The sequence below is a fragment of the Ovis aries genome, chromosome 5, assembly GCF_016772045.2.
Source record: "Ovis aries strain OAR_USU_Benz2616 breed Rambouillet chromosome 5, ARS-UI_Ramb_v3.0, whole genome shotgun sequence".
NCBI classification, from domain to species: domain Eukaryota; kingdom Metazoa; phylum Chordata; class Mammalia; order Artiodactyla; family Bovidae; genus Ovis; species Ovis aries.
Genome location: NC_056058.1, coordinates 91,890,330 through 91,911,315, shown reverse-complemented (window position 1 = coordinate 91,911,315; position 20,986 = coordinate 91,890,330). Strand labels below are relative to the sequence as shown.

General features: G+C 35.5%; 1 protein-coding gene across 20 annotated transcripts in view; it reads left to right on the top strand.

The window, feature by feature from the left end:
* Positions 1-20,986, top strand: part of MCTP1 (multiple C2 and transmembrane domain containing 1) — a 556,599-nt gene that overhangs the window by 318,663 nt on the left and 216,950 nt on the right. For 5 of the 20 annotated variants that reach the window (XM_042250764.2, XM_042250762.2, XM_060416011.1 and 2 more), the window contains exons 6-8: positions 1,597-1,635; positions 10,752-10,811; positions 16,415-16,492. The exons of 3 other annotated variants lie outside the window; for them this stretch is intronic. In XM_042250764.2, the coding sequence (XP_042106698.1) occupies positions 1,597-1,635; positions 10,752-10,811; positions 16,415-16,492 (177 nt within the window). The remainder of the gene's footprint in view (positions 1-1,596; positions 1,636-10,751; positions 10,812-16,414; positions 16,493-20,986) is intronic. 12 more of the 20 variants (XM_060416016.1, XM_042250763.2, XM_060416012.1 and 9 more) reach the window with 4 other exon arrangements.

Below are 20,986 nucleotides of genomic sequence, written 5' to 3'. Positions count from 1 at the left end.
TTAGTTTTTTATTTACTTATGTTAATTATTCTCACCTGATTTGACTCAAGAACTTGTCCCTAGGAATTACCATTCTTTGTTCATTGAAACTCTTTCTGAGAAAGTTGAACATGTATAGTATGACTCCTAACTGAGACAGTTTTGATAAACTTGGCATTCCACGAAAGTATTTCACATTCGATTGACTTTAATGGTGAGGAGAATGTGGCGGTGATGGTGATGATCGTGGTGACCCAGACAATAACTCATTTGTCATCAGCAACAACCCATCTATTAAACATCCATCTCCACAACCCAATGGTGGAGTTCGTTGCTTCAGAATAATTTGGACATTAGTAATTAGAACAAATATAATACTTTGCAGTTCATTACTCCATTTGAAAAAAATAGGGAACTATTGTAAACTTGAGAAATTTATTTCTCTTCCATATTTTGGTTAATATTTAACTCAGAGTGTATATAAAGAGAATATAATCCATAAACCACTGTCTACGTAAAAGAGGAATATATCCTTATCTTTGGCAATTTTATGATTTTTCTCATTTCCTATGCTAGAACTTCTACAGAATTCCTTTGTCTTGGTTTAAGCCAAAGGTTGCCTTCTAAATGACTTAATCTTATATTAAAATCTTTCCCTTTTTGTATTTTTGTAATTTGTGAGTGGTTTCTGAAATGGTCTTGCTTTACAGTGAATTTTGCTGAAGGAGATAGAGTTCTTAAAAGGCACCAGTGCTCTTCCTTGATATACAAATACAGCTAACATTTCTATTAACTGTATTCTTTGCTCCAAATATTCCCTAGTCCCTACCACATCTGCCTTAGAGGTAATGATAAAGCCAAGGGTAAGGAGGTTATCCAGAAGTTAATACCTCAATGTTCATCAAGAATTTTTCTTTTTAAATGGAGAGGAAATTAAAAGTCATTGTATTTTTATGAGTTACTTTATGCTTGAGACCAATGATCTTGGGCACTCATCACGAATTTCCATGAAACTTAATGAAAACTTGAAGTCATAACACCTCTTACTATGACATGAAAAAACGTTAAAGGATCTGAAGTGGCTAAACATTTAGCAGGAAGATCCACTAATACCCATCACAATACGCAGCACTCTTTCTCAGTTGAAAGCATTTGAAAACCCTGATGTAATTACAGACTAACTGGAAGCAGACACAAATCTAAGACGCCATCACTGCAACAGACTGAATGTGTTTAAAGAGGAAAATTATTATATACCCAGTAAAGTCATGATACATCCTCAACCTCCACTACCAAAAGGAACAATTGCTAATTGGAAGACGCAATGCATTTTTTTCCTGTCAATAAGATATTTCAAGTTTTCCATTCTATTTAAAATATACTGTCCCATTCCTTTGTACAAAAGGATAAAGCAAATGAACTCTTACCAGAAAGACTGCTTGAATGTTAAAGGTGCTTCTTCTAGCTGTGTGTACCAGAAAAAACAATTTTTGTCTTGTGTAATTGTCGCTGGAAACCATTTGCTGTTTAAATGTTAAGCTCCCTCCAAAAAACAATTGGCTGCCCTGACCTGTGCTTGAGTGATAAGATAATGAAAATGCTTTATTTCATTTACAGACAATGCTAATGAGGAAGAGTTGGAAAAGATCAAGTAAGGTAATGCTTAGCATGTGATCTTTCAGCTTTTCTCATTGAGAAGAACTATCAGCTGCTTTCCCAGGCTCTCTCATACCTCTTCAAACTACACCTCAGAATTTCATCACCCTTCACTTTTTTCTTTTTTTCCCCATGAACTTTAAGCCAATCATGTGATGCTTTTTCAGTAAATAGAAATCACTCTGATCAATCACATCCAAACCATCCTCTTGCTAATCTTGGGTCACTTTTGAGCATCATTCTCAGCATCTGGTTTCTGTTCTGGGCACCACAGGGTCTAGAAAATGCCTTTGCTCCAGATCAGGTTTAAAATAATGGTGCTAGGGTAGGGACAACTCCAGAGAGGAGGAATATCCATGATATCTACTGTTTTCTTTCACTGAAAATCAAGTCTGAGGTTTTCTAAACTCAAAAATCCCTTTATTGCTTCATCTTTGAAGTGCATAATGAGAACAGTTTTCTGTCATTGCTTCTCCTCTCACTTCAAGAAATAAATGGCACGTGGAGCGAGAGGAGTTTATAGTTCTTATAAGTTACCAAGCCCTGACTCTTCCTATAACTTGTAAAATATAAAAGATCTATTCTAAGCTTCTAATTTGTTCAGTGGTGGTACCACTTTTGTACACAAATAAATAGCAAGATGAAACCAACTTTTGTATGACTAATCCTTGGAATAAATCTAAAGAATTTTATTTGTAAAGATCATTTTTGCTCAAATTTCTATTTTAAAAAATCAGTACTCCTTTTGAATAGTGACTTATTTTTTTAGACCCTGGAACATAATGATCTTTTTTCTTCCATTCTGATTGAATCATGCTATTATTTAAATTTTCCTTTAATTTTGTCACTTTCATTATTGTGAATTAAGAAAATACTTATAGCAACATGATTATTTATGGTAATGTCATAATTTGCTTTAACCAGAATTTCTTACTGTGAAAACGTTCTTCCCGGTTATTGTAGAATTAGCAGCCAAAAGATAATTTGGATCATAAAAAGGTCAGGTCCACGTTAAAAATCACCTTTATCATTTTAATAAAACTAAAAACATTTATTAAGGAAACTTGCTGAATATTTCTCACCTAGTGTTCACTAGGTTTTCTCCTGGCCAAAATAAAATTTCAAAAATCTTAAGGAAATCTTTGTACTGTTCATATTTGTATTACACTTTTTCTTTGTAATTATACTTCAAAATTAGTATTATATTAAAGATACATATGTTTTAAAATTCATGTAACTTGACTTTCTTCATTCTGTGTCTACATTATACTGTATCTGTGTAAAAACATTGTAATCCATTAATACATAGCAATATCTCTCTTCCAGTTGTAGTTAAGATATAATGCTAGAGCAAGATATTATATAGTTTTGAGTATTAACTAGAAGGAATAATCTATTTCATTGTAATATAAAAGAACAAAGATTCTTCTTTAAATAGTTTATTTAATTAATATTTAAATTTAGTTTTAAGGATAAATTAAGCCAACATAAATACATTATTTTGATCCACAAAAAATAATAAACATCTATTCTTTACTATTTTCATATCTAAATTTCTTAGAGTTTTTAAGCATTAACAATCCAATTGTACATTCAAACTGGTTTATTTTCTAGCTTGACACTGATGATACAGAACTCCCTGTATCTAACTGCACTCATTGGGGTACTTGGTAGATTATTTTTAGTGTATATAATAATATAGCTTTGGGGTTTTTAGCCTGAGGGATTTTCAGTTTTATAAAATTTAATGGGGACAGTGAATGCTGAGTAGAAGAAAATCATTTGTTTTTTTTTCCTATGAGAACATACTGAATACCTGATAATTCATTCAAATTGTCACTGTCCCTTAAAATATGTGCCATAGTCATCTTAGTGTTACAAGAGCAGAGTGTTAAATTGAAAATCCAGGAAAAGTGTGAAATTTCAGTTACCACCTCCTCCGCTCTCCTTAACACACGAGGCGACTGCTTCCCCCAGTTCTTTCCTCCAGGCATGGAAGGAGCAAGGATGATGTTCAAGTAAAGTCCTTCCTGAGAAACGCGGGGACAAATGACTGTACTGTGTTGTTATGTGTGTTACTGTGTTGTGGAAATGCATCCCTTCTCTAAGGATTTCAGTGTTTTCCCTATGAAGATTCCTGTGTAAATAAAGATTTTTCCTCTTTAATTTTTGGAAAGAGGATGTAATTTATTTGGATGACTTATGAATACAGGTATTTTTTTATGTGATACAACTGTACTCAAATTCAAAGGTGAATTTTGCATATAAACAGGTCATTTTCTTCTTTGGAATCTTGGTTTATGGGACTGAGGTCTGCTTTTATAGACAGAGTTCAGTCTGTTTTTAAGCCCCCTTGGTGAAGAGAAGATCTGAGAATTATACACTTCGTGGCAAAGACTTACATATAGTCAGATAATGTTGTTAGATATTTTCTCCAATATGGAGTTCTCCTTTGCTTATTTTCTTTTTATTTTCAGAAATGATATAACCATGGAAGTGAGGCAAGGAAGAGCTAAAATGACATTGTTATTTTTTTAATATGCACATCTCCTCAGTGTATACGTTCATCAGCTCAGGGAATTTCTCATTACTTAAATATCTGCTCATTTTCATCGTCTTGCCAATGGCAGATTCTTTCAATAGACATCTCATTATTTGTGAAACTCACACAATGTGGGGCTGTATTTACTAATGAAAGCAAGAGAGGTAAAGAGCCGACTTGAGGACAGAGAATTTGTAATTATAGTTCAGGACAGACTTATATATTATTTGGAATATATGTATTACTATCTAATAACGAGTAGGGAAAAACTATGCCTAAACTTACCTCCGGAAAGGAAGAGTGGTAAAATATGTGTTATATTTGAACTGTATATTAACCATTAAACAATTATGAATTCCATAGTATTTCCTTTTCTGAGGATAGTAGTATCCTGTAATACACTCCTTCTGGTTTTTCCACAAGGCATACTTTCCACTGTGCACATTTCTAATTCTGCCCACACTAAGCTTTTGTAGGAAAATATTATTTTAAGAAGAAAGGGATTGATAACTCCCTAAACTTGGGCAACTGGATAATTATCCTGGCCAAAGTTTTCTATGTAGGTGACAAGATGCGTTTTGGCAGAGAAATAGTGATGCTTTGAGTTATTGTAATGTTTTATTCTTTAGAAGAAGCTTATCATTGATAATTTATTCTAAGGCTAAATTATTCAACAAGAAAGCTTCATGAGCGCAGAAGAGAAGGTGTATATGAATTTTGTGAATTCATTTTGTGGGGTCAAACAAAAAAATAGAAAGTCAATAATGAAATAATTGCCTCTGTCAAATGGCAAGTAGAAATGATTTTATAGTACATTGTGTGTCTGTGTGTGTTTTAACATAGAAGAATACGTTTATCAGTGAGAGTAATAATGAACTTATATGCTTTCAATAAATCACTTTAATTCTATGAGAAATAACCATTGTGATATAAAGATATACACATTGCAAATTCTGTTCTCAACAATAACAGTTTAAAATTGTTTTAAGAAGAGTTCATCCTTTGAATAATATGACTATGTGATGATGTCTCATTAGCATATCTTGTTACTTGATAGCTTATTTTTTAGTAATATCTTTTTTATAAAGATTTTATTTTAATCACTTAGCATAATTTTAATGAACTATAAAACACTTTATTCACTGGTTGAATGAGGCAATTTATAATAAGACTTTTGGCAAGGATATTGTTAATTTAAACTAGAGAACACTTTCAACTCTGTAAGTCTGCAGGATGTAGTTAAACCTGACACCTTGGATGACACATTAAAAATGCATCAGTGAAAACCTCTAAGTGCTTTAATTTAAAAAATGGTAGAGAAACAGATTAACACATTTTTAAGTATCTCACACAGTCAGTCAGACATGGTAGGGAAAAAAGTCATTATTTAACAATTACCATGTCCTTTTTATAAAGACCTCATATCTGGATAATAAATAGAGGGTGATCTTTAAAAAGCTGCAAAAATGAAAACTTTAATGATTTTTTACTTTCTCAACTGTGAATGACCAAAATGGCTTTTCTTTGGTGTCTCGTTTCTAATGATTATGTATATGTCTTTGAAAAAATGAAATGCTGACATGTTTTTGAAGGAAATATAAAATTCTTTTAAAAATTCTTACTCTTCTACTATCTCTACTCCCAAATTTTTCTTATGTGGAATTTCTATAAAGTCAACCTCATAATTAAGACTTCTTAGAGTCTGCAATTCAACAATAAACAAAGGGCAAATTGCATGAACATTTGTATTATAAAGGACTATATTTTTATCTGAATTAATTATACTCCTAAAATTCATAATAAGTTTATTTAAAATAGAGATATCATAATGCCAGTAAATATTAGGTTATCACCTCAAAATACATGGAGCTGCAATTAAATTTTATATTGAGATGATTTTTTTTTTCTTGCTGTTTCTGGCAATGTTTTCCCAGAGGTATAAAATATCATACATTTTTATGTATTGTAATTCATAACTACAGGGATTTGCTGTAACAAGAGCATTACATTTATTTGACCCCTCATGTTGAATTTTTAAAATGTTGGGAGTCCTTTGGGGAGAATCTGGATGAGCTGGCACAAAGTGAAATGCCAAAATGTAATCTTAAGGAGAAAGTGGATTCCATGACACCTGTGTGTTCACTCTAAGATGTTTGATTGTGGGATCATAGATTGGCTTTCACATTGCTAATGTGTGCTACCGAATGAGCTTTCTGGACCCTTTCTGGACTGATCAAAAAGAGGGAACTGACATAGCTTGACTCCAGGATGATGAAGTTTCGTTCACAGATTACATGGCCTTTTAATTCAAAGATTCATGTGTGAACATATAATGTATATCATCTAACATGTATATGTTAGATACAGATAGATGTGTGTGTGTGTGTGTGTGTGTGTGTGTGTGTGTGTGTGTGTGTGTGTGTGTAGAGTGTGACTGGGAGGAGATTTGTTGGTTTTAAAGCCCCCAAAATGTCTACAATGAAATTAAATCATAATTTTTTAAGGACTGGTTGATAAGCCCTGGCTGACAATGCATGCATTTGTACATGTATATGTTATATACATATACACACACACACACACACACACGTACGAGAAAGACTCCAGGTAAAATTTCTAAAAAGAATAAAAGACAAAGCAGTACCAAGCTTCCGCTATGGAACAGGTCCTCTGGGGAGCTGACATTGCCTCTTTCCCTTCAACAATATTTAAAAGGACAATGGGCATTACAGAGGGATTATATTTGTTTAATGAGTATAAATGATATGAACATCCATTTGAAGAACCAAGAAAATAGTGTTTCAGTATGCGCTCTGCTTACTTCACATTCCTGCGCTCACTGACATGTCGATGGGCTCAGTCAACTTGATGGAGGCATCTGAGAATCACAGCTTTGGTAGCTAGGTTGCAGTGTGACTAGGAAAGTCTATGAAAATTATTTACTTATGCACTTACTCGTTTCTCACCTCTTAAATGCCCGAGGAAGTGGGCAAGGAGGTAAGAGGAAATTATGCACCTATAAAAACATGCTGTGTAATAATAATGCTACCTGACTTGACTGTTACATCGGAATCTCATACTTCAAAACTTCCAATCTACTGTGAATGTTTTGAGTATCATAGAATTACTGAACTAAAGTAACATGCAATGGGTATAAAGGCCTCTACAATTTAAGGCCAATAAAAGATATCACTTTTAATGAGTTCAGTGGCTATTCTTGCTTGTCTGATGGCAAAGTCATTAAATCTTTCTATGATTTATCTTATATAGAGATAAATAGAAATATTTATATATATTTGTATACATATAAATATTTTACTATTTAACATTTAATATATATAAATAGTTTCATACTTTAATATGAAGCATCATCATATTCATTTGTTGGGGAAAAATTGAGCATTTAGTTTTATTTCTCTGAGAAAAAGAATCCATCTTCTAGATTGTTTAAATTAAAATCTCATTAACTTTTAGATTAATAATAGAATTTTTTTATCTTTGAGGAGAAACTTTCTTAGTATGCATTGGGTTTTTTGGAAGCAAAAAAAGTAGATTTATAAAAGATATTACCAATGGATCTTGCTTCTTTAATAAATTCAAAAACTCAACAGAAATAGTTCAACAGTTCATCATTCAGAATAACTTCAATAACTTTCCTTTTATCTGCTTGACACCTATGGTTTTTGTTCTGTTTCCTTTTGTTGTTATTTTATAATTTTAGCATTTTTAAAGTGGAACTTTCCTTCACTTACTAAAGTCTTGTCTTGGCAGAGACTGAAGTGTAACTAAATATCTATAATTAAGATTTCAGACAAGTCTTCTCTGGAATTCATAACAAGTTTATTCCAGTTTTCCTGTCCTCCACAATAAAATCACCACTTTCTGTTTATTATCATAAAACAGGTATTTCATTATTATTGTTTTTTGTTATTATTATTAGAAATTCTAGTGAAAAGAAGGTCTTGGCTAATCTACTGTTAATTTTATATTCATCAGAGCTATAAGTGGTGTAAGGATCCACAGGAAAATTAACTTGTTTTATTTGAAATAAAGACCTAAATTTACATGAGAATGTAGGTTGTAAAATCAAATATAAATTTTAGTTGGTTAATAATGACAGAAGTAATTAAACATGACATAAAAAGCACAGCCCGGGGACTTCAGTGGATCCAAATGTGATGAGTATATTGTTTCTCAAATTTTAACAGAGAAACCTAAGTTCTCAACCATAAAAATCCCTCCCTACCCCCACCAACTCATCAATCTCATTTTGCTCTTTGCATACTAATCACATAATTAGGTCATTGTCCCTGATGTTCATCTGGGGAAGAACAGAGAGTAGGAATTGGTGCAGTTTCAGTATTAGGTCACCTTAGACCACTTAGGCTTCCCTCATAGCTCAGTTGGTAAGGAATCTGCCTGCAATGCAGGAGACCCCGGTTCGATTCCTGGGTTGGGAAGATCTGCTGGAGAAGAAATAGGCTACCCACTCCAGTATACTTGGGCTTCCCTTGCGGTTCAGCTGGTAAAAATCCGCCTAAGTGCTTCCCTGGTGGCTCAGATGGTAAAGAATCTGCCTGCAATACAGGAGAGTCACGTTTGATCCCTGAAGGGAATGGTTACTCACTCCAGTAGTCTTGCCTGGAGAATCCCATGGACAGAGGAGCCTGGTGGGCCACAGTCCATAGGGTCGCAAAGAGTCAGACATGACTGAGTGACTAACTCTAGACCACCTAAACTTTAAATGAAGTAACAAGGTTTTTAAGTGCTAAATGGTTGTCTTAGTTGCTGTGACTGTTGAGTCTAGAGCCAAGACTTTCACATTGATTTGAGTCACCTTAACACATTTTGCATTAAGAAAAAACTCAGTGTTAGCTGAATAACTTGTTGACTCTGGAGAAATGATTTTTGTCAGGAGCTTCGAGAAATAATTTCTTTAATATGATATTTTAAAATTTATCCACATTTTGTTTAGCATGCTGCTTAATTAAAAGAGAGTTAGGAATCAAGGGAAAAAAAGAACTGGCAGTAGAATAGGAAAATATGCTTCTTTTCCAGAAGCTACAATAAGGATTTTTTTGAGTTAAACAATAGAATAGCATCAAAGAAGACTGCAGTCATTTCATCTAAGGTTTGTGCTGCAATGTTCAACTATAAGTGTGTCTTGTAAGGACTTTTCTAAAAACTGATATGACAGTTTACTAAATGTGGCAGTTGAGAACCAATGCTATAAATGTAAATAATGTGTAACTCTGTACAAGTGAAGTTGCTCAGTCGTGTAACTCTGTAGTGATGGTCAAACCGTGTCTTAAACTCATGACTATTTCCTGATGACCTCTCAATTACTATGCTACCTGACCAAACCAGGTACAAGTAACTTAGGGAAATGTAATTGGTTTCATTAAGAAATAGATTTCATGTAAAAAGCACAGGTAGAGTGCATAGATGATCTCTGATACAATTCTAATTAAACTTAAATTATTCAGATTGCTGCACACCTTAAAGTATGTTGGTTCATTATTGCTTTCTGACATAATTTCTTGGAAGGATCACTTTGAAAGGAATATATATTCTTAAGCAAATGGAATTCCAAGTGACTGATGGTCGATCAAATATTTATTGAGCACCTTCTATGCATAATCAGGTATCATGTGAGGGCCTAGGCCCTACCATCTTAGGTAATCATGCTAACATAAAATTGTGGAATAATCAAATAAATTACAGAACTGCTTTCTCTACGTCAGTGTCAAAGGTTGATGCTTTCCCATAACTGTCGTCAGTTTCCCATAATTTTACTATAACTGTCACCCAGAGACAGGATGCTAAACATCAAAGTTTAAAGGATGCGTGCAAGTTAGATGGTCTCTTTAAAAGTGAGGAATTGTGTTCTTGATTTCCTAAAGTCAAAATTGGTTTCATTTTATAAAAGCCTGATAATTCAGCAATAAAATGTCCAATATGAATCCGTTGCTTTGTTTCCAGCTAAATAGTCATCTTTCATAGTATTCATTTATTTTTAAAATCATTTTAGGGAAGTTCCAATTAACTAAATAATTTATATTATATATACTAAATGTTACATTGTAAAACTATGAAAATTTTAGTAAGGAATTAAGACAAATTTGACTAGGTACATGTTTATGAATAAGATTTGTGTTATTGTTATTTTAAAATGCTCTGGCAGTTTGTGACATTAAATTATCTTGTTAAAAGGAACAGATAGTATCGGATTTATTTCTGAATTTTAAAATATGTTTTAACAGTTCTACTTTCTAAAATAAAATGTTAGACTCAGATACATTAATAAACTAATAAAGAGGTAAGTAGATTCTTTTAAAATTACAAAAATAATCCTTTCTAAGCTTTACTACCATTGGATTAGATAAGAGCAAGACAGTTTAATTAAAATTTTTAAAATGTGATTTATTCAAAAGAGGAAAACTTACAGTTCATAAACATCCAAAGTGTCTTTAGGATATATCATTTTAAGGTTTTTACTTGTCTGAATTTTGATGAGTTAATCAAGTATGTTCAAAACATCTCAAAATTTAGCTAAATATTTGTTTATTTTTAGGAACTCTCAGAAAACGAAGTGCTTGGATCTTATTTCTCTGTGAAGTCTTTCTTTTGGAGGGTAACGTCTAAATCCTTTATATTAGTATTCTTGACTTTTGGTTCTGATTATAGTAATTTGGAAGTTCAATGTGAATTAAATTCACTTTTTAAAATAGACTATTTTAAAGAGAGATGTATTCATTTGCCTTTTTTATTAACTCTTATTCTGTCATTTAGGTGACTCTCTTATTCTTCACTTGTAAAAACTAAGAGCTTCATATGTTTAATATATTGCTTTGAAGTCAATGGGGGCCCAGATTTATCCCAAATTCTTAACAATTAGAGGCCTACAGACCTTTCAGGAATATGCGGCTTTGTCTAGAGAGTTGATAAAGATGCTTTTCCCCTTCTTAAAAAATCTGCCATCTATTTGGGGGAAATAATTCTATTACAGTGATCTTGTACTATATACATACTAGATAATGAGTGTTCTTTCTTTGGAAAGAAAGCCCTATGAATTAGAAAACAGCAACTCTGCTTTTGATTTAAATTAATAAAAAAATTCCACAAAGAATTTTTTTAAATGCTGTTGCCATTTAACATTATTTACGCTTTCATGACTTAAACATAATGAGCTCTGTCATCCTTTTTCTCTGTTATAATTCTGCATTGTACAAGGCACGGCTTATTACTAATGCACTTACGGCTTCAAGAGTTTCCCTTTTGGAAAATTCGTACTTGGTACGTGATTACCTAGCAATAGATATTGCAGTGAAAATGCTACTCTTGCAGGACTTTGCCATTTTCTTTTCTTGGTTCTTAAACCTGCTCATGACTGAAAGCTGCGTTTCTCCTTTTAGAGTTTTAAGATTTGTTGCGGTGTCTCTGTGAAGCAGACGGGCAGGTCCTAGATTAAGTCATACAGTGACTTGACCAATGAGCAAGTAAAACCAATACCTGTTTATCTTCTGCCTCCTCCCCACACACTTCTTTTTTCAGTCTTATATTTGCATGAGCTTATTTTAATTATTATAGCTTCTTCATTTCCTTTCAGTCTACTGATGACTGCCTTCACTGATGTTATTCTGTATTGCTGGCAAAATAATAATGTTTCCTCTTATATGTTCATGCATTATCCATGAAGACACAGAGTGACTGTTTTTAGAATTACCCCATTACCTTAAATGGAAAATAGCTTTCGGCAAATTTTGTTTTCTCCTTTTTCCTAAGACCCATAGTTATGGTGAATTCATACAGTTATACCTTTGCCAAGAAAACAGAATTCAGGGGTGTTCAGTGTTCTGCATGCAGCAGATATACAGAATGATCATTAGGAAGACTTGCCCCAGGACCAACTCTGTAAGCACTGCTTTCTCCGGGTTTCCCTTTCAAATGACTTTCTCAGCATCTTGTTTTCACTTTCTACTTCCAAATTAGCCTTCTACTTATCAGTACTTTCCATTTGGTTGTATCCATCTTTAAGTATTCTTCATTAACCTTTCTCATCTCTTAATCTGTCTGATTTTAGGATATCAAATATGCAAATTTAAAAGATAACTTTTTAATATCTGCAGTACAGTGTGCAGTACAGTCTTTTTTCTGAGCATACACTGAGCTACAAACAAATGGAGTCATAAAAGCAGAACCTTTAGGGGTCATTTATGTTAACAGTGAGCAAACTAAGGCCCAGAGACATGGTGCCATTGCCCTGAAGTGCCGAAATGGTATGATCGGGACAAATATTTCTCTCCTTCTGAATGTCAGAGAAATAAATGTTTTGGTGAAGACTTAAAGCAGCAGAGTTCTTTTGGGGCTGATGAATAGAGATTCAGCACATAAATAGAACTGCCCCTTGGTTAATCTCCACTGACAGCCTTTCAAATTCTTCTTGCGTTATGTGACCCTTATTCTATGCAGATCCTTGATCCACGAAGGGATGGATGTGTTTGAGGGCTATGATGTTGCTGTGTTTGAGGTTCCATTTTACAAAATCAGTGACCAAGTCTGCTTTGAGTGAGTGTGATCTTTCATATTCTCATTCAAAGATCACTCTTATAACTGACCTCATTGCTCTTTGTGCAAGCAATGTTTGTATTCTGATGAACTTTTGGAAGAGATGAGTATGAAAAAGAGGTTTGCCATATTTTCAGACATGCAGGAATCCTAAACAGCTCAGATAAAATCTTATATGAGGAGTGTATGTGTGCTTTGGGAGTTAAAAAGGAAGTGATATGAAAAAAATTGTCAGCTTATTTATTATGTAAGGATTAATACTTTGTCCAGGAGATGGTACCTGAATTACACTGAGTGAAGCTGAATCCTGGTGAGAGCTGGCTCAACAGTGTCATAGCTACTTGCTGTATCTTAATTTCCTTGAGAGCAGAATAATGGAGAGAAAATAGTGAAGTGATATGGGGGTATTCTAATTTTTCCAAAAGCCTGTCATTTATAATTTATCAAAACGTGGTATCTGAGCACACAAAACATTAAGCAATGGGTATGGCAATTACCAAGTTTCTCATGAAAGGAATAAAAATATGTGAAACCAATTGGATTGCTCTAAGTCAGGATTTCATTAAAGGCATTTAACTTCCCATTAAAGGATGGTAATTCAGTGAAGTTCTTTCAAATATTTAGTACATTTAAGTTTCCTTCCCGTTATTTCCACTGACTAGACATTTAGATTCTGATGACTGAGAGCTAATTGAACAATCCATCTTATCAGAGTATTACAGTGAATTAAAGAGAGATTTTAATATTGTTTAAATGGAGAAGGCTGGGCTATGCCAAGATGCCTCATATAAAAAAATGGAGAAATGGATCATAATATGAAATGAGTAAAAAAAAGTGCATAGAATACAGAACAATTCAGAGTGAGTCAGAGAGCTAAATGTAGGGTCAAACAAAAGTTTGGTTGAAGGAAAACCCTGCAGACCAAGGAGAAGTAGTATAGAGGTATTTGCTTTGTAAAACAAGAATGTGATCCTGTGCAAAAGTGCTTACATCCTGAACAACTCAATATATGACATACCCAGGAAAAGTTCAGGTATTATTTCTGTCAATAGGTATGATAATAATGAGGCCCTCAGGAAAAAAAAAAAGAACTTTTAGTTAAAAACCTCAAAAAACTGTCTCTCTAAATCAAATGCAAGAGTATTTATATTATTTCTTTCCCATACCACTGAAAGAAATTTATAGATTACTTTAGCAAACCTACAAGGTTACAACTTACATGATGCTTCTATTTGTATATATTTTGAGCAAACACAGTAAAAGCTTAAGATCATTTTTTGGGGGCAGGAGGGCACAGTTAAGTTTAGAGAGGGTAGTTAAAACATCTGAAGTAAACAGAAATACCTTCCCGACAACATAAATTGAATCAAGAAGCAATAGACATAGGAAGGAAAGTTTACGGATAAAAACCAATGAATCTCTCTAAGGATTATAGCACCAGTGAATCATCTTCTAAGAAAAAAAGGGATCGAAGCTTTATTATTAGATGAGACACTTCAGACCAGACTGGACAAAGCGCTGGGAGGGTTTTCTGTAAAGGCAATCCTGCTTTGAGAGGGTGGATGGACCGTAGAACAAATCCACTTGTTGGGCTTCATCATCCAGGTGCAATTCACTGGAATAAACTCAGCAGGAAAAGGGGAAGATAGAAAGTGCCTGTGCCTGGGGTGAGCTCATAATTGCTCCACGCTCCAAGCTTTGCAGCAGAAAACAGTCATTCCAGGCTGTCATTATCTCTTCTTTGTAGTATCTTGTGGATCATTTGATTAAATAAAGTCATGTGCACCTCTGTGCTGAAAATAGAGGCAAGGGCTGTCTCCACACACAACCATTGTAAGGACACAGCCTATGTCTTTCACTCCAGTTTCATAGTGTCTGGGTCTCATTTAGAAAGATTAGGTTTCACACAGGTTAAAAAAAAAATCCAGGATAACCAAAGCCAAGGATTATTTGCACACAACAGGGAGCAGGTTGGTACAGCTGAGTGTCCCTTTAGCCACATGTTAAGTCTAAATAGACTTTTTTTGTTTTGGTTCTCTGTTTTAATCAGGATCTAGAATAATAGGAATTTATTATTAGTGATCCAATTTTTTAAGGAACAGATTTAGTAAACTTTATTCATGAAAATTAGAATTTAGAGATAGTCTTAATTTATATGCAAAACTCCACAACTTCACTACCTTTTTAATGAGGCTATAATTTGTGATGGAGTGCAGCTAACTCTCCACTGCTTTTACTTAACATATGCTAGAGGTATCGCCTCTTGAAATTTTTTTCTTTATTTAAGCCCTCGATTAGCCCTTCTTAATAACCTATACCCAAGGATGTATTTCATCTAAATATAAGTCAAAGTGTTTCAATAAATCCTATACAAATTAAATGCGTTTTTGAGTTGAACTTATTAGACTCTGTCCAAAAATTGAGATGTAGTGGGAAAAATAAAAAATTAATTATCGGCAATTCCAAATTAAAATCTCTGCTTTGCCAATTTTTAGTCATTTGGCATTAGGTAGGGTATTTATCTGGAGAAGGCAATGGCACCCCACTCCAGTACTCTTGCCTGGAAACTCCCATGGACGGAGGAGCCTGGTATCCTGCAGTCCATGAGGTCGTGAAGAGTCGGACACAACTGAGTGACTTCACTTTCACTTTTCAATTTCATGCATTGGAGAAGGAAATGGCAACCCACTCCAGTATTCTTGCCTGGTAGGCTGTCGTTTATGGGGTCACACACAGTCAGACACGACTAAAGCGACTTACCAGCAGCAGCAGCAGCAGGGTATTTATCTTCTCTATTCCTCAGTTTCTGTACCTTAAAAACACTTGTCATGAAAAACACTAGATTGTGAAAACTCCAGCACTTAATAGCTGCTCAGTACATCTTGATTTCTTTGTGTGAACTAACCTAATTCAGTCCTCCTTGTTGATATTAGTAAAGCTGATGACTCTCATCATAATACTATCCAGCTGCTCTAGAATTCATTTAACAGAAACTTTTAGCTCCGCCATGATAATTTCTTTCCAGTTTTTCTTGTTCAGCTCTATCTTTTCTATCCACCTCTTGTTGGAATTGGTCTTGGTAGTGAAGGGAACTTTGGGTTTGTTTTTTTTAGCAGCAAAGACAGCAAAATAAGTGTTACGTGGGGCAAAATTTCTCTTACTTTAGAAATATCTCTTTAAATATTAAAAGAGATTCACACGTGGGATGCAGTTACTATGATCATAGTTACTGTGTGTCCATGCAACATTTATTCTCCTGGAACTTTATCACCATTTTGACATTGGAAAAAGTCTCCAAAAATTTGAGGCCAACAGACTTGGGGAAATTATTTTTTCTATGACTTCTCCTGCTCTACTTCTTTTCTCTGCTATACCTGTCATCAAAACCCTGAAACCACTCAAGCGGGATCTATCACCATATAATCTGTCCTTTATTTCCTTGACCATTACAGCGTAATGTTACTAAGGAAAATGGTGGCTGGAAACTATTGTTGCCCTGGCATTTGTCTTCATTGTGCTAGGAGACATTGTCTGAATGTGACTTGAGAGGCAAATACATGTTTCTTTCAAATGATTTTTTGCTGGAGTGATGCTAAACTCTGATTGACATGAGCTGTTGAGAGTTGCCCAAGGTTTCCCCTGTGGCTCTGATCGTTCATTTCCATCCAGACATGCGGCAGGCCTGCTCTTCCTGTCCTGGGCTTCTGCAAAGCAGAGCTTCAGAGTGCTCATTACCAAAATGCTCAAGTAAGTTCAACCAGTTCGTTTATTTTTTTCTTTTCTTCTGAGCTTGCATGAGCTGTGAACTCTCATGGCTGACTTACTCTTCTAAAACCATCCCCTATCCTAACATCTTTTATGTGTATGAAAAGGGGTTGAAATCTTGAATTCGTTTTCAAGGCATAATGTACATAAACTAATACTCTGTTTAAATAAAAAATAAACTAATACTCTGTTTAAATGCCAGCTCGCTAATTCAAAAAGCTTACTTACATGTCATTGACTAATTACTTTAGACTTTGAAATTTATATTGTCACCTGGTATCTTGATATTCTTTATTAAATATGAACTTGGATGGATATTCCTTATAAGAATGGATCTCCAACTTCATTGTACAGAAGAATCACATGGTGCGTATGTAGGAGAAACACATGAAGCGCTGCCCAAAGGAACTGAATCACATCCAGGAGGATCAGGGCTGGTGATTTCAACAAATTGCCCACAAAAACTTTGGCATTACTGCTTTAAAGGTTCAAAGAGTACGTCTTCCTTTTATGTAACTGGTGCTTTGCTTCAAAGCTGGGTTGGTTTTCCTTTTTATTCTTCCTTCCTTTTTGCTTTCCCTCCTCTAATTGAGTCCTATTTCAATAAGGATGTAGTTGAAAACATTAGCTTAGATGATAAGAACCCACTGTAACATGTTGGTTTTACTGAGAGGTTTCTTAGATGTATTTAACATTCCTTGTCCTTTAGGTGCTCAATGAGTAATTTTTGGTTGACTGGTTATCAATCATTCAGTTAATATGTATTATTTAGATATATCCTATTAGAACAATCATTAGCAAAGGAAATAATAAATGAACCATATAATTTCTCAGGGACCTCCCACTTTTCTCTTTAAATGCTCCAAATATGCAGACCAATGTGCTTTCCTAATCGGTGAATTTAGAAGCAGGACCAAAGAAGGACTTTAATTAGCATTTATAGCATCCATGCCAGAGAATGGATGTCTGCAATTATAGTAATGAATAGCAGTTGTTAGAACATAGGAGAATCCCAGTGCACATGTACCTTGGAACTTTTAAAATGGGAGGGGGCTGTTCTCATACTTCAGTGTGCATCAAAACCCCTCCAGTGAGGACCGGTTACACCAGAGCAATGGGCCTCACCCCCAGAGCTGATGGCTCCATTGTTCTGGGAAGGAACTAAGGAATCTGAGTTTCTAACAAGTTCCTGGGTGACACTGATGCCATTGGTCTGTGGACCACACTTGGAGAACTTTGCTGTATGGAAGAAGGAAGCTTAAAGCAGAGAAGCAAATGATTCAGAGGCTACCATGGGGAGTATTAAAGCTACTGCTTTTAAAAATTTTGCTTGTTTTAGTGGTAGCTTTCCAGTTGTTCCCCAGTGAACAAAGTTCCCCTGAAACTTTGATGTAAAAAGTCAACAAAACTATCTTAAGTGGATAAAATCTTTGTTTATGAAATGTACTTTTTACCATTCAGGCCCCCAACACACCCCCCTGACCACCCCCATCAGACGCACAGAGAATGGTGCTCTTAGTCCATCAGGGCCTGGTGCACTGTCTAGAATCCATAGGTAAGAAAACTGAGGTCCAGAGAGGGAGGAATGTGCCAAAGTCACATAGTCAGAAATTGCTAGGATGATGCAAGTAGCCACTTGTGCTAAGCCCTTGTCTCTTTTCCTACTAGTAACCTAAGTTTAAATTCTTAAAGAGGTGGGAATACCAGAGCATCTCACCTGCCTCCTGAGAAACCTGTATGCAGGTCAAGAAGCAGCAATTAGAACTGGACATGGAACAACGGACTGGTTTGGTATTGGGAAAGGAGTACATCAAGGCTGTATATTGTCACCCTGCTTATTTAACTTCTATGCAGAGTACATCATGAGAAATGCCATGCTGGATGAAGCACAAGCGGGAATCAAGATGACACCACCCTTATGGCAGAAAGTGAAGAAGAACTAAAGAGCCTCTTGATGAAGGTGAAAGAGTAGAGTGAAAAAGCTGGCTTAAAGCTCAACATTCAAAAAATAAGATCATGACATCCAGTCCCATCACTTTATGGCAAATAGATGTGGAAATAATGGAAACAGTGACAAACTTTATTTTCTTGGGCTCCAAAATCACTACAGATGGTCAATGCAGCCATGAAATTTAAAGACACTTGCTCCTTGGAAGAAAAGCAATGATAAACCTAGATAGCATATTAAAAAGCAGAGACATTTTAATACATGCCAACAAAGTTCTGTATAGTCAAAGCCATGATTTTTCCAGTAATCGTGTATGCATGTGAAAGTTAGACCATAAAGAAGGCTGAGTGCCAAAGAACTGATACTTTTGAACTGTGGTGTTGGAGAAGACTTGTGAGAGTCCCTTGGACTGCAAGGAGGTCAAACCAGTCAATCCTAAAGGAAATCAATACTGAATATTCTTTGGAAGGACTAATGCTAAAGCTCCAATACTTTGACCACCTGATGAAAAGAGATGACTCATTGAAAAAGACCCTGTTGCTGGGAAAGACTGAAAGCAGGAGGAGAAGGGGACGACAGAGGATGAGATGGTTGGATGGTATCACTGACTCAATGGACATGAGTTTGAGCAAGCTCTGGGAGATGGTGAAGGAACAGGGAAGCCTGGTGTGCTGCAGTCTATGGGGTCACAAAGAGTCAGACATGACTGAGCGGCTGAAAAACAACAAAGCCTAAGTTTATATCTTCCCTCTTTACCTTGTAATTTTATTTCAAGTTCCTATTATGCAAATATAGGCTAAATATTTACCTGTTGTATGACTCTGTGTGCATAGTCGCTTAGTCAGGCCCAACTCTCGCAACCTCATGGACTGTTGCCCGCCAGGCTCCTTTGTCTGTGGGATTCTCCAGGCAAGGTTACTGGAGTGGGTTGCCATTTCCTGCTCCAGGAAATCTTCCTGACCCAGGAATCAAAGCCAGGTCTCCTCCTGCGTTGCAGGCAGACTCACTGACTGAGCTATGAGGGAAGCCCCTTTATGACTATGCAGTTAGTCAAATCACAGCTAAATTACAAAGTCTCTATTTAGAAAATAACCATTTAACAAAATAAATATTGAAAAAAAAAATCACTTTAAAAATGATATTAGGTTAGTATGTCTTTAGACCTCCCCCCTTTGTTTTTCTTTTAGCTTTTTATACAGGTCGCTTTAATTTGCACATTCATTAGCCCCGTTTTTGTTAAGAACTTGTCTCCCTCCTCTACCCCTTAGCTTCTCAAGTCATTTTGGGACTGTTCCTCCAGGTTATAGAAGCGCATTTGCTAACAACTAGTGGCACTATGGAGAAGGCAATGGCACCCCACCCCAGTACTCTTGCCTGGAAAATCCCACGGATGGAGGAGCCTGGAAGGCTGCAGTCCATGGGGTCACTAAGGGTCGGACACGACTGAGCGACTTCACTTTCACTTTTCACTTTCCTGCATTGGAGAAGGAAATGGCAACCCACTCCAGTGTTCTTGCCTGGAGAATCCCAGGGACGGCGGAGCCTGGTGGGCTGCTGTCTATGGGGTCGCACAGAGTCGGACACGACTGAAGTGATTTTGCAGCAGTGGCACTAGGTAAAGCCTCCGTGAAGTTCATTCTGTTTTTCTGAAAGCATGATGAGTTCTATGGAAAACATTCTTTTCATCTTAAAAAGATTCGTGTTCTCATGTCAAGAGGAGCATGCAAGAAAGTGTTTCAGACATAGTACCATTTAAGAACCTAACTTAACATTGCTAACCAGAGTTGCTTTGTAACCTGGATTGTACCCAACTGTTATTTGACGACCGCAGCGTATGACTTGTGCTGCTAGAGAGTGTACAAAATGTCCTAAGAATATCTATCTGCAAGCTGGAACATTGTTAAGTATGAATACATGTGCTTATACGGCAGAGAAGCAGAAGGCAATGTCATGTATTAGCCATGTAGGAAAACGTAGACTGGAATGTTGTTTCAAATGTAATCAACTCACCTTTACTGGAGAGCACCAATTAGTAACTATATATTTAAATCATGATTACTTTTAAACCTTGGGGAGAGTCTCTGCCCTAATGACAAATATTGGAAGAAGCTCAGAAATAAAGGTCAGAAATACTGGTTCTAGTCACATATCCATCATTTATTAGGCCAACCACTCTGAGCCTCAAATCCCTCATCAGTAAAATGAAAATAGCAGTACTTGCCTTTCTGCTTCATAGACTCTTAGTGGAAACCAAACTATATAATGTATATATATGCACTTTCAAATTCTGAAGCTCTATATAAATAAATAGTTTTTAACTGCTTGGTCTTTGCTAAGATAACTGTTTCTTCTTACTTGCCAAAAGTTTGTTTCCTTCTTTGCTACTAATGCTCCATAACAAAAATTTCAGTCCCCGAGTTGACAACTTGATTCTTTAGAGTCTGCTGTGGTCTCAGTAGCAGCAGAAATAGATAGATAGATAGATAGGTAGACAGACAGGCAGACAGATACTGAAATCGATTGCTGCA